This window comes from Pristis pectinata, chromosome 9, assembly GCF_009764475.1.
Source record: "Pristis pectinata isolate sPriPec2 chromosome 9, sPriPec2.1.pri, whole genome shotgun sequence".
Lineage (NCBI taxonomy): Eukaryota > Metazoa > Chordata > Chondrichthyes > Rhinopristiformes > Pristidae > Pristis > Pristis pectinata.
In genome coordinates this window covers 7244559-7259838 of record NC_067413.1, presented here as the reverse complement: position 1 = coordinate 7259838, position 15280 = coordinate 7244559, and the positions used below count along the sequence as shown (strand labels likewise).

The window sequence follows — 15280 nt, the reverse complement described above, 5'->3', positions numbered from 1 at the left end:
AACTCCCTACCAATAGCACTTCATCAGAAAGACTGCAGTGGTTCATCATTATCCTCTCAACCAAAAGGCAACACCTCCCACAGTGCAGCGCTCCACCAGTGTTGAATTTAATTATGTATTTAATGTGCTCTTATGTTCATTTCTATGGCTCAGTTATTCCACGCCTAAACTTTTGACTTAGAAGCAAAATTGCTATTAACTGAACCATAGTTAAAAATCAAATCTTGCACAGATTTTAATTACACAAAGCAATTTATTCATTTTTATGACATTAGCTAATTCAGATTTAAACAAAATTAATAAATAAGCAAACCTAAATGGAATGTTATTGCTCAGCTGCTAAATACAAACTTAAGGGAAAATAATTTTTCCCTACAAGAACAGAAGGAATAAGAGTAAGAGCAGGCCATGTAGCCCATGAAGACTGCTCTGTTGTTCAATTAGATCATGGCTGCTCTGTCATCAGTCAGCCCTACTCAATCCCTATATTGGCTCAATTCTCTTAGTGGCCAGAAATCCGTCAGTCACAGCCTTGAATACAGTCAACAGCCACCATTCACTGGAGCTGGAGAATTTTGGAGAGTTACGACAATTTGAAAAGTTTTGCAAAGATTTAAAAGAATATTTCAAAATGGTCAGACGCTTGTCAACTTAATAGATTTATAAGCATTGTTCTTAAACACTATTTATGGTTTTATTATCCATACACGGCATCAGACATGACAATTACTCCTGGCAATCATCGCACAAATTAAGACAACTCCCATTCAAAACAATGGCATAAGCCAGAAACAAAAAATTAACCCATATTTTTAACTAGTGCAACTCCCTTAACTAGAGCTAAATATATATGTATATGTTTTTGAAGTGAGAGAAAACAAGTAAAGAAACCAGTGGAATAATGCACATGTAAGATAAAACTAGCTGTATAGCTATTTATTGTGAAATATATGTATTGTAACGGTTGCTACCGCGGAATAAAACAAGACTCTACTCGGAGGATTGCCAAACAGAATTGGTTTATTTTCCCGCCTTGCGCGGGCCCTTTAAGGGAGAATGTTCCCGCCCAAAACAACCGGCAATGACGTAAGTCCTACGTCATCAGGACTTTCCCGCGCGCAGGTTCTCCCCGTCGCTCGGAAAGACGAGGCCCGCCGCCATTTTGGGCCTCGTCGCTCCGACGCCGCGCGACCAGACTGCCGAGCCGGTTCGCCCGACTAGACGGTGAGTCGCCACAGTATCAATATTGCTTTACTAAGAAGCTGTGTTTCACCAGCCACAGGACCTGAAAAAAAGTAAATGACTCTATTTTGGTGTCTACTGACAACAAATTTATAAAGTTGGGAAAAGTTTTGCATGAGGCACTAAATAAACCACATACTTTATGAGTATCAGTCATGCAGTTATGAAGGTGGACTCAAAGGGTGTTTTCATTCACCTTGAAATTAACTTCATTAATTTTAGAATGACATGCTATATTTTTTAAAGCCTACTTCAATCAAAGTACATTAATTGCTGATAGAGTCATAAAAATCTTGTGTAAATGTTTATTTTATCATGCTTAAGATATCCAGAATACACAATGATTTGTATGGTGTAAACTGTCCAAGAATATTACTTTCACATATCAATTATAATTGCAAAAATCTGCAAACATTCCTACAATTTTAGTTTCTTTCACACATTCCACTTCTTTTTTTATTTTCAGATAGAGAGAACAATTGAATCAGGTGGAGAGACTTCAAGGGTTTTTTTTTGACTCATTCAAAATTCAAGGTATCAATGTGATCCAGATGTTTTTTTTAAAAGGGAATTACAGCTTAATGGTAATTCCAGTGAAGCAGGTAGAATATCTCTTCCTCTCCCTTCATGGGTCAAAGTATGCATGCTGGGTTTTATACAATTCAGATGAAGTTTGATTCATTTCAGCTGGGTTTTTATTTACTTCCATTCACACCTAAGTTATTTGGGGTGCTGCTTTGTTCATTACAAGTTATGAACTGCATGTAATGAACCTGATCACTTCAGTAGGCAGTCCATTTAGTTATTCATAATGCAGCTGTTCCAAGAAGAACATAACGAAAGGAAATAAGAGTACAACATTGAAACAGATTTATGAAGTCATGGTCTAACATTCCACCAGGGGTTCTTTGAATCCCCAAGCTCTTGAAGCAAAACTTGCCACACAAACGCTTTTTGTAAACTTACAGCGCAAGTGTGAGTCACACATTTTAACAGAAATTTCACCTATGCTGTTGTCTAAATTCACTTCAGTATTTCCATTTATCTTAATGTAAGTAAAAGGAAAATTATACATTTAGAGGAAAGAGTAGGGGAGTTTTCTTATTTATTCATTTGCAGGAGGTGGATATCATCCAGAATGCCAGCATTTATTAATCATTGCTAATTCCTCATTTGAGGAGTGAGTTAAAAGTCAGTAATATCTGTGGCTGGAGTCACATAGTCCAGACCAGGTAAGGATGGCAGATTTCCTTCCCTTAAGGACATGAGTGAAACAGGTGGGTTCACAGTTAACTATATTGATGTCAGTTTTATTTTACACTGAATTTAAGTACTTAACTTTAATTTCTCCAAGTTATGGTGGAATTATAATTCATGTCTCTGTATGAATGTCCCCGAATACTTATCCAGTAATTAAAACACTATGCTACTATAACCTTAGTAGTGATTTTTTTTCATATAAATGAAGAGTTTGCTGGGCCAACTCAGAGAGCAGTTAAGCGTCAACCAGATTGGGTGATCTGGTCTCACACGAGAAGGGTCTCAATTTCCTTCCCTGTGATTAAGATTTTTTTTTCCAGTAATTTGATAGTTTTGTAATTGCTGAGACTTTCTTGTTTCTTATTTTATTCCAGATTATTTAATTTATGATTTTAAATTCCACGATTAATAGGGTGGCACAGTGGCGCAGCTGGTGAGTTGCAGGCTTGCAGCTCCAGCAACCAAGGTTCAATCCCGACCTCAGGTGCTATCTGTGTGGAGTTTGTACATTCTCCCTGTGGCCACATGGGTTTCCTCCAGGTGCTCCAGTTTCCTCCCACATCCCAAAGGTGTGCAGGTTGGTAGGGTTAGTTGGTCACTGTAAGTTGTTCTAAGTGTGTAGGTAAGTGGCAGAATCGGGGAGCTTAGGGGAATGTGGGGAGAATAAAACAGGATTAGCATACATGGGTGCTTAATGGCTGGCATGATCTCAGTGGGCCAAAGGGTCAGTTTCCGTGCTGTTTGACCCTATGACACTGGTGGGATTAGAACTCATATCCCCAGAGGCTTAACATTTCAGATTGATGATCTTCTGATGAAAGGTTTTCGACCCAAAATGATGATTCTGTTTCCTTCTCAACCACTGCTTCCTGACAGACATGCTGTGTTTTATTTCAGATTACCAGCATCAGTTGTTTCCGTTAGCCCAGGCCTTTGGATCACTTGTTCAGTAATTCACCCACTGTGCCACAAAGAGGAAATGTGTTAAGTGGCTGCCTTCTATGTCATATGACACAGATATTCATGAACTGACATAATAATACCTTTAAAATATGGTATTTAAACAACCCAACTAATGTGAACATTAAATTAATAATTTGATATTTTAGTCAACAGTGAAACAGTTTAGTTAGTGAAACAACAAATTTCATGACATATGTCAGCGATAATAAACCTGATTCTGATTCAGATTCTAATGAATTTTGCAGAGAAATTATCCAATTTCCTATTAGATTTTGCTTCACTTGAGCACACACACATCTGCAAATAGCTCCATTATCAATGGAAAAAATTACAAACTTTTCAACAAGTAATTAAGTATGCTTAAACACTTCTAAGTTTAAGTGCACTACAGAAGAACTGGTATTTTGTATAGTTTGAAGAAAAAGCATTCCAAGCTACTTTGCAGAAACATAATCAATTCAAAAATGGAGACAAAGTCACACAAGGAGACACAAGGGAGCATTGCTAAGACTATCAAACTATGGTTCAAGTCCCAATCCAGCACATAACTTCAACTGAAACTTCTTAACTTTCATAAATCGTGAAAGCACAATTGCCTTCCATATGAGGTATTAACCAAAGGTCTGTCTTAAGTGGACAGTCTGAGAATGCATTCATGATAATGACAACTTTGCTAAATTATCGGGATGTGATAGAGCTATACTGCATATTAGTTCTTTCTTACACAAGTCATTTATTTCTGTGTCTAAGTTCATCAATGTTATTAGAGAAACAAAGGAGTGCTGATGCTAGAATCTAGATGAAAAAACGTTGACCGTCTGTTTTTCTCCACGGATGCTGTCTGACCTGCTGAGTTCCTCCAGCATCTTGTTGTTTTTTTTAATCAATATTATCAATCTACCTCACCAGTTAGAAGGCAAAGATAATGCACCCCCATCTTCCCAATCATTCACATAAAATCCCAACAATAAGTAATAGAAGACGACACTGGAAATACTTGGGAGCAGGAGAGATACCATTTCAGATCAATGACCTTTCTTCAGAACCCCCAAAACTGCAGAGGTTAATGAAAGATCATCAAGCCGAAACATTAGCTACTTTTCTTTTCACAGATGCTGCTTGAGCAGCTGAGTAATTCAGCATTTGCAATTTCTTGCATTTCAATTACTCTACAAGTTTTTGTTTTGCTAAATATTCTGAATCTGTTTTGTTAAATATTCTGAATCATGACAGTATGAAAGCTGTATTTCACCATATTCAATATCATATCATTTGTGTTGTTAAAGTTAGATTTTTCTAACACTATGTTCCACTCTACAAAACGTATGCTTTAATCAGACAACCAGATGTAAGCCAGAGCAGTATGGAGGCCAGGTTCCCTTTCCAAAAGGATATCAGTGAAACAGTTGGGATTTTACAATGATCCAGCCTTCACTGTCATTTTTCTGATGCCAACCCACAAACTACCAGATTTACGGAATTCCTTTTCACGAGTTCACATAACTAAATTTGAACTTGGAGTCTCTGGATTGTTCATTTATGAGCAAAGATTGACTGTCCAGGATCTTTTGTTTTTTGTAAAAAGACTGGGACTGGCCATAATAGAAGTGCCCGAAATTAGGAATTAATAGGAAAAATTGGATCCCAGTCAGCATTTCTAACTGTACAGAGTAACAACAAGGGTACGAATCCACATAAGTAAATAGGATGCATCAAAAGATATTATCAACTGCGTGCTTACAAAAAATTTTATGGTGGTTTGGACATTTACTGGTGTAAAGTTTCCAAGGAAGATTTTATGGTTATGATTAGGAAAGATGCAGAGTTTTAGTTCTGTATGCTATTTTTAAGCAAAAGCCCGACAGATTGATTTTCTAATTCATCTTTCTAAACTAAGAGAATTTTTGAAAAACAGGTTTCAGATTTGACATGCAAGTTTCCTCTTCAGAAAACAATCCGTTTTTCAACTACGAGGCCTCAAAATCTAGAATTCTGTTCCCCATATCAGATTTAATTTTTAGCATGGCTTTTTGTCAAGCAAGAAAGGATCCATAAATAGCTACAGCCCCATAATGATTATTAAGAGCAGAGAGCATGAAGGCATGGGGATAGATCGATTATAGCTGGGAGGTGGGGCCGAGGTGATCACGGGGGAAGTCCGAAATTGTGGTAGGAGGAATGGGCACAGCAGAGAAGAACCATAGCTCACCAAGCAGGTCAGGTTCAGAAGCATTAAAGGTGGTGATGGGATGACCATGGGAGATGAGGGGTTGCTTACCTGTTAACTTCATGGACCTAAAGGAAATGCATCAGCTCCAAGCTGTGCTGTAAAGGCATTTACCTGACCTATCTGCCCATTCTTGCCTCCTTCCTTCTGATACCAAAATGACATAAAAATAGAAACCCTGTATACCATCTCACTGAAAGAATTCAATGCCTGGCATGCTCAAGAAAAGCAGGAAAGAGTCATGGAGTCATATAGGACGGAAACAGGCCCTTCAACCTAACCTGTATATCCAAGTCAACCAAGTTGCCTATCTGAGCTAGACCCATTTGCCTGCATTTGGCCCATATGCCTCTAAACCTTTTCTATCCATCTACCTGTTGAAATGTCTTTTAAAAGTTGAGATCAAGGATAGTTGTCCACTTTGTTCAAAAATCAGAAGTGAGGATAGAGGACTGGGTCTGGAGAAGGTTGGATTCCTGATTGCCAACTTCACAAATTTTAACTTCTCATTCAATCCAAACCATTATTACGGGAAATTAAACAAAAACATTAGTATGTTGTATCCAACAGGTTACTATGCCCATAAAATTCATTTGTTTTCCCTTAGATTCTCTTAAGTATGAAAAATATGATGGTTTATAAACAGTAGCAGACATTTAAAGAAATATTTCAGAATTCTCACTGAAGAGGCATTCCACTGAGAAACAAAAACTCCATGGGAAAAGTGATCTATCCATGACTAACTAAAGTAGTTAATTATGGTATTGGATTGAAAGAAAATGCTTATAAATTCGTGAAGAATCTGAGGATTGAGAGAATTTAAAAACAGTAAATAACTCAAAACAAAAACAGAGGAAATAAGATGCAAAAAAAGCTGAGAAGAAATATATTAACAGATTAAAAGGGCTTTGACAAGTACATAAAATGGAAGGGAGCATGAAAAGTCAACAATGGTCCCTTAGAATAAAATAAAGGGAAAATAATAATGAATAAAGAAATGGCAGAAAGATTTAATAAATACATTGTATCTAACTTCACAGCAGAAAGCGTTTAAAGCATTCCAGAAATAGAATGTAGCCTGGGGGCAATGAAGAGCAAGGAACTTAAGACAATTAATATCACCAGAGAATAACTACTAGGCACACTAATGGGAATAAGGCCTGACAAATCCCCTGTGCCTGATGGCCTGTGTTCAAGGGTTTGTAAAGGAGGTGACTACAGATACAGCAGATGGATTAGTAATGACCTTCCAAACTTTCTAGATTCTATAAAGTTTCCAGCAGATTGGAAAACTTTCTAACAAAGCTAATTCAATTACTTAACAAAGGAAGGAGAGAGAAAACAGGGAACTATAGGCCTAATTTGACACCTGCTTGCGCATAAAACTAAAATTCAACCTCAACCCAATCTGAATCATGGCAAATCCAAATCCAAACCCAAACTGAGCTTGAGTACTTAGAATTTTTCTGATAGCCAAACAGACCCAGGGACATTTGCAGAATTTCAATCTGGGATAGCAGATATTCATTGATAAGTAACTCACACTCAAAGATTTTCCACCATCCACAAGGAGTATGGCGGAATACTCTTAACTAACCTGCACGTGTTCAACTCCACCAACACTAGTGAAACCTTTCAACACAGAACAACTCGCTGGATTGGCATCATCATTCCCTCACCACTGGTCAACTGTGGCGGTAGTGTATACTATCTTCAAAATGCATACAGACTACTCCAACAGCACCTCTCAAACCCGAAAACTTGACCACCAAGAAGAATAGTGAATGAAGAAAAAACATCATCCGCAGGTTTCCCTCCAAGTCACACACCAGTCTGTCTTGGAAATATATTGCCATTCCCTCATTGTCACCAAGTCTAAATCATCAAACTCCCTATTCATCAGCATTGTGGCAGGAACTATACCAGAAGGCCTGCAGCCGTTTAAAAAATGTAACTTCACATCACATTCTCAAGGGCAATTAGGGATGCACAATAAATGCTGGTCTTGCCATTGATGCCTGCAACCCAAAAAACTGAATAAAACATAATTTTACCTTCATCTGTTCTAATAGTTCCTTAGGTTTCTTTGATGAAATTCCGTACTCCTGTAAAGCACTTTAAGGACATATTACTGTGTTAAAAACATTAGATTTTAATGCGATCTGTTTTCAATGATGGTTAGGGGATAAATATTGACTTGGATGCCAGGAAGAACTCCCCTGTTCCTCTTCAATATTATGAGAAAGCAAGCATGATCTCAACACAACATCTTGTCCATACGTGCAGACAGTATGTGACATTTGGCTGAGCAAGCATGTCCTTTGCAGACATTAAGACATACACTGCTGCAGAAAAGAGAGCATTTTACCCAAGAATCTACTAAATACGATACAATGCCAGAATTGCTAGGGAGAGAAAAGGACAAGAGATGAAGCAAAGTTAAGATACACAAGAAGCCAAGGGTGAGAAACGCTCCAACATTTTATCACCCTAGTCTCTAGCAGCTCCAGGAAGATTTCATCCAAAACTACAAAGCCAACTACAATTTTGTTTGCCACTAAAAACTGTCACAAGCAATGATGATAAAAAGCAGGAGAGCTCTCTCCCAGGGGTACTCAAGAATAAAATAATTTGTAGGGCCATAACCTGGAATACCTTTTTAAACTATGTAACATTCTTATTTGACCACTCGCCTTCAACTATGTATACCTTCTGCAAAAAATGCAAATAAATAAGTTCATTCCAGAATTCATGAAAATCCTTTCAATGTTATTTTAATCTAATATTTACAGACCAGTTAAGATTGAACAATAAATTATGTCCAGAACAAGATTACTGTACAGGAAAAGATCCACAGGAAACTGCAAATAAAATGAACAACCTATGTTCATATAGAGACTTTCATGCTTTCACAGTCCCAAGGGACTTAATATCCAATGAAGAATGCGTTAAGTGGAGACTGCTGGTATGTAGGGAAATAAGGCAGAAAACTTCCACACTGCAAGGTCACACAAACAGGAATAAGAAAAGGGGCACATGAATTGCTTTAGTCATGTCTGATGAGGAATAAAGTTTGGCCAGGATGCTAGAATATCTCTGCTAATTTTCAAAAAGCTATTCTGGGATTTTTCACATCCATCTGAAAGGACAGCTTCATTTCTCTTGAAATTGACTCCCCTACCAATCCAAAAGTAGTATGTTGAAATTTCAGCCTAGTTTACATCCAAAGATTTTTAGAATGGGGTTTGAATCCATGAAAGTGCTGTCAATGAGCCAACACTAACACTTTATAATTGACAATATTGTGCTATGATCGGTGTATAGATTAGCTCACGGTCTCTTTCTCTCTCCATGTTGCCTGACCTGACGCTTACAACATTTTTCTGTTTTTATATAAAACTTCCAAAACACATACACAAGCGATAATAATTTTGGCATCACTATTGTGTTCACATATTTATAGCAAAATGTAATCATACCAATCTCATAAGCTAAAGGTACATGCTAAACCATCTTGAGAGATATCACATTGTAGAGTCCAACAATGTTTGATCTCTTGTCTAATTCAATTATCTATTAATATTTTATTAATCTCAAGCAATGTAGTCTTTTGTTGGGTGAGAGCATGAATGAACTCACAGTCTCATCATAAGCTACTTAACATGCCAATCCTTACTCTTTAAACACAATCACTTAGTATATCATTTGGTCAAGGTACACAAGGGCTAAAAGAAGCAGCAGAAGAACAGTGCAGCATATTACCGTTTCTATGCGGCCCAGCAACTTACAATGTGATTCTCATTTGTAACAGTAAGAAAAAAAACAGAACATAACCCATTTCAATATGTCCAACAATTTATTTCCTTTAGGTATGTGGGAACTCACGTTGAAACAGAAAGGCTCCGTTAACACTAATACAAACTGAAACATGGGGTGCTGAAAGCGACACATTCTTCTTAAGCTACTTGCTTTCTCAGCCCTCCTTGTTCATCTGTATTGTTCATCATGCAAGAATAGCTTCCAGACATGAAATACTGGTAATCTTTTCATAGTCAACTTTTCATTATCTTGACTCTATCAAGATCAAGAGCAAGGCAAATCTTAAAGGCTCAAATGAAAACAGGTGCATAAAAAGTATCCTTCCAAGTCTTTCAATCATCTGTTTTTGTGAAAAAAAGGTGTCTTTATCTATGAACTGCAATAATCCGACTGACAAGTTGACAAGAGACTTCTTACAGAGTATTATTTTACACATTATATAATTAAGTTTGTCTCAATTCTCCAGTTTAGCTTAAAAACACCAATTGCACCATGACCATCTGGTGAATAAATTTAGAACAACGAAGACACCACCACCACCTGGTTACAAATGTTAACAGCTATATTGCTCACAAATGGAATTGAAATTACATCACAGAACAAGGCAATTCAGCCCATTTTGTCTGTTCCATAACAAAAACCAAGGTTCCTTTACTATCCTGATGCGTAGAAACATTGTAATACATGGGTCTGAGCAACCTCTCAAGCCTGAAAATTAAAAAAACTCTAGGTACTGAGAATCTGAAATATAAGCAGAAAATGCTGCAAAAAATTCAGCTGGTCAGACAGCATCTGTGGAAAGAGAAAGAAAATTAACATTTCAGGTCAACGACCCTTCATTAGTCTTTCCTGTCATTCAATTGCATCATAACTATAGCAATCAGTATATGCACCATAACCCTCAATATTTTTGCTTAATATGTATCAATATTTCTATTCACTATCAATAATTTTCTAACCCTCACTTTAATATATGGAATACAATGTGAAGAGCATGCCAGAATACTCTATCAAATAATGAAAAGACAATGCAAGAATAATTTTCTGGACCTAATGTTGAACGAAGCACATCCACACTTAAAAAGTTAATGCTAATTAATCACACGAATGGACGAGATCAAAAATTTTGATCCATTAAACATAATTGCAAAATGATTATGATAGGTGTTGTGTAGCACTGTATTAAACCGTTCTTAAAACTGCTTTTTCATGTTTGATTCCAAAGTAAAGCAAGTCACAACATAAATTAGCCAGAGGCTCCAAGTATTTTCTGTGCTAAAAGTCACAAGTAGTTAGAGAAGTAACAAATGCCAACTAGATTGCTTGCTCAGATACTGCCACATTTCTATAGATTAATGGCAACCCAGAAGCATTCACCCCAAGCCACAATTAAATAATGTGTTTTTAATCTTGGAATAAATCCAGAGATGGTTTAAGAAGGCTAACTGTAAACATGTTCAAACTCTGAATGTAATTCATTCTTCAGTAAAACCAGTTCTTTAGTTTTATAGGTTCAAATCTAACGCTCATCTTACTAAGTCACCATTTGTCCATATATTTCCCAATCTAACTATTAGAGAAACATAACCATTCGTCCACACAAGAGGGGATTCATGACAGAGTAAGCAAGCGTTTTGAATTCATCATATTTCAGTTGTCATAACTTTGTGGCAGACATAAAAATGTAAGTTATAAAAACAGATTGCCAATAATTTATTGCTGTTGTCGATAAAAAGCACTACTCTCTAATTAATGAGTGAGCCTTTGGCATTGTGGTAGCATTCCAGCCTGAGTCAGGAGTTTTAGAGTCCACCCACAACAAACAGTTCCAACGAGCTGAGACTCTGGCTCGAGCTCAGCCCTGGTCCTGAATTCAAGGTTAATATCCAGCGGGATTCTTGAATTTGGTGGATATGTGTGCTTTTATGCTGATTCCAGTTATAGTATGCTTACTCTGTTATGAATCCCCTCTTGTGTGGACGAATGGTTATGTTTCTCTAATAGTTAGATTGGGAAATATATGGACAAATGGTGACTTAGTAAGATGAGTGTTAGATTTGAACCTATAAAACTAAAGAACTGGTTTTACTGAAGAATGAATTACATTCAGAGTTTGTACATGTTTACAGTTAGCCTATATTGTTAATCAGCCTGTTAATCCTTCAACTATTTTCAAATCTTCAAGGCAAGTGTGCAAGGATGTGAAAATCAAACAACCCTTAAGAATATCAATCTGTAGCAATGGGATCTTACAGCCATACAGAGAGGTCAGTTGCATACAGCTGTACCTCAGCAACAAATAATAGTTTTTGGTCTATTGCTTTTGTTCTTATAAAACAGCATACCTTTTGATTTACCATGACCAACACTGCTGGAGATTTACTAGTCAACATGTAAACCTGTGCAAGCTTTTCATGTAAGTGCATGCTTTACTGAAGAAATTACTGGAGTTTTGGGAAACCAAGATTTCACCGGAAAACAATTTTTGAAGTGTCACAGATGGCTAAATGGGGAAAATTATCTGTGATACCAAGCCAGACAGTCAGGAAGTCTCCTGGGGTCAATTACTTACTTGAACAGCATTAACTGACTCAGTCATATTGGAAATCAGGGACTCGCTAGCAAATTCAAGACCACTGGATCACTGCAATGACTCTCTATTGCTATCCAGTTATGGTGCATGCATGCGGACAAAATCAATCTCTTTTGATTACAAATAAATTTCACCAAGCCTTGAATAGTTCAGCTCATAGATCTCACCACCAATGTTGGCCAAAGACTACTTTGCAAACAAATTGGTATCAAAAAAATCACTATGTTGGATGATTCATCTTTGTTCATATTAATTCCATGCAAGTTGAAGTACTTCCATCGTCTTTTCACTTCCACAGAACTGCAAAAAATATTCCTGAGCAATGAATTATGTGAAATAGGTTGGCAAGGGAATAAAATAGATAATTTGTTCATATCTCATTGTCAGTTCTTGTACAAGCAATCCATAGGAAGATAAAATTATCAAAAGCAGAGCAAATGAAGTGGGTCAGAATGAGCTGTATTGGAGATGGACAAGTAGAGAATAAAATACAGAGTCTCTCTTTCTAAACACTGTGCATTCCCAAGCAGCAACGTACATTTATATATTGCCTGTAACAAAGCAAAGTATCAAGTTCCTACTCTATATAAAGATGAATATACTACACTAAAATATCAATTCAATTCTAATAATAGAAAAAGTTTTGATTTTACAAGCACTTCGGGAAGTTCATGTGTATTTTATACACAGTTTATCAATTAAATGAGGTAACTTCACCATTCTGTTTTAAATTAGAAATGCAAATAATTTAAATGTGACCAATTTGATTGTATAGTAAATGAACTGCCTCTGGTGCATTCTTAACTCACCAATATGATGGAAGTTGAAGGAATTTGCCATAAAAAGCTGTGCTGAAAGAAGGAATGACCGGGGCAGGAGGACAGAATGATCCTTCAGTATCCAAGGAGGTCAGGCCTGCCTGGAAACCAAATATCTGCAATAACAAACCAGAGAGGATCAAAAACTCCACAACAAGAAAAGGTTTAATGAAGACAGGATGAAACATGTCAACTTCAATTTTCCTTACAATGAACACACACTGAACACTTGTCTCTATCACTGCATCACCACCAAGACTGTCTAATTTCTCAAAGTCATGACCCTTTAAATGTTGAAAGAGGTCCTTTTCACATTATTTTTCCTATTATTAATTGAAAATGTAATTGCTTTGATAATCATATAATAAGTTAATTCAGATAAATCCATACAGCACAGATTGAAGCATGATACAATTTTGCCAACGCTCTCCAGTTTTAGCATCTAAAACAAGGTGGTATTTTACCAAGAGACCAGAACAAATGACTGAATTAGTGAGCACTTATCTTTTGCCTAAACAGGATTTAATTGTACATTTCGTCAGGACAGTATTTTACCATTTTGTCTACATAGCGATCATTAGCACTCACTCAATAGAACTTATCAAAAATTATTTTAGATCTTTACCTCAATTACCAGCAATATTATGGCTGCTACTTAGTGGCATCATTTTCACAATAAACATTAGACATAAAAAGATTAAAGTGTTAGTTGACAGTAACTTCAGAATTTTTGCTTTGGTTTGATTTCTATTTTGATTGAAGTAAATCTGTGAAATTGTGCATACAAGGTTTAGTTTCAAAATATAAGCTCAAAAAACAACATACGTTTTATGTTATCCGAGAAATGGCAATTAAGATGTGATCAAGACATTCAACTTATACCTCCACTAGTTGTATTTCAATTCTCTAAACTTCAGCTGGCACTCATTAAATAATCTAATCATCGAAATGTCACTTTACAGTAAAGGATCAGGTTTCACCAATGGCAAAAGAAACCTTCAAAGAATTTTCAAAAGAATGTAAATAACTTAAAATAAGAAGGGACATTCTTGTTGCTTGAGTGTTAAAACCCAAAAATAGCTCACATGAACAGAAGAGCTGTGTAACTTTAACAAGAGAATGAGTTATGCTAAACAATCACACTGTTTGCTGTACCACCCAAAATCAAATGTCACTTATGACTAAATACTTCTGGCAATTACTAATAGCATTTTCATAGCATTCTACAAGCTGGAGATTGGATTTTAACTGATAATTTGCCAGAAGATTTAAATTGAGATATACCACTAAGCTATATCCTTTAATCCATATAAAATAGAGCAGCAATGAGACAGTGATTAGTGCCTGAGATCCTATTCCCTGTAATAATTACCATCATTTCAAAGGCCCAACCTCATGACACTCCAGATGTGTCTGTTATCTATATTAACACTCCAAATGGATTGAATTGCAATGGGCAATGAACCAGACACAATCAATACCATGCAGCATTCGTTAGGTCACCATAAATATGCATAAATGCAACTGACACATAAATTTGAAGATGGGCAAAAATTATACAACAAGGTTACACAGTGCAAATAAGTCAGAGTGAATTTCACACAACAGACTTACTTTACTGCAGTTTTGAGGACCTGCGTGAAGTCAAGGCCTCGAGTCAGCTATGCTATGGTTGGATGACTACTCTTGAATCTCTGAAGACAGTCCTTTGTATCCATTCACCAGGAGAATACAAGAATAGATTGATGCCCTAAAGCGTTATTTAACCTATTAACATCTTGCTTTGGTGTCCCTCATACTGTGGAGCATATTGTCCAAGTTAGGTTGACCAAGACTTACTTTCACAGCCACACCTCTTGCTCAAGCTGTGTTGATTAAAAATGATCTGGTCCCATCTTTTCATTAATATCATTTGTGTAGAAATTTGCAAAAATAAGGAATCTGATTTCTCTCTGTGTCATGAAGTGATCAGGACGCACTGCACATTTTCTTCATTGGTGAAAGCATTCATTTCAGAACACATGGAAAGAAAGAAGTCTTGCCATAGCAAGTTACAAAGTGCCAATGCATCTAGGAAACCCAACAAGCTTTTCTCAGCAAAAGATTATTCTAAAGAACTACAGCAATTTGAAAATTTACATTAACTTCTTTTATGCACCAAAAACAATGTCTTGGTTTGATTTTCTAAAAAATGTCTGTACTTTTATTGTGCAATTTATCATGTAGATTTTGAGTTTTTGAATCGAGCATGCCTACCTCTACAGAGGCTTACAGATGGAGTTAGCATATATACAATATCACAAGCTGACTGTCTATTTGTGAATATGAGTGGACGTTACCACGATTCAATATTGGGAC

The 15280-nt window shown here is 36.5% G+C and overlaps 1 protein-coding gene across 1 annotated transcript in view; it reads right to left on the bottom strand.

The window, feature by feature from the left end:
- The window catches only part of LOC127574065 (intermembrane lipid transfer protein VPS13B-like), a 795946-nt gene that overhangs the window by 606240 nt on the left and 174426 nt on the right, over positions 1-15280 (bottom strand). Inside the window, 1 exon segment of the mRNA XM_052022696.1 lies at positions 12914-13038. Coding sequence (XP_051878656.1) covers positions 12914-13038 — 125 coding nt within the window.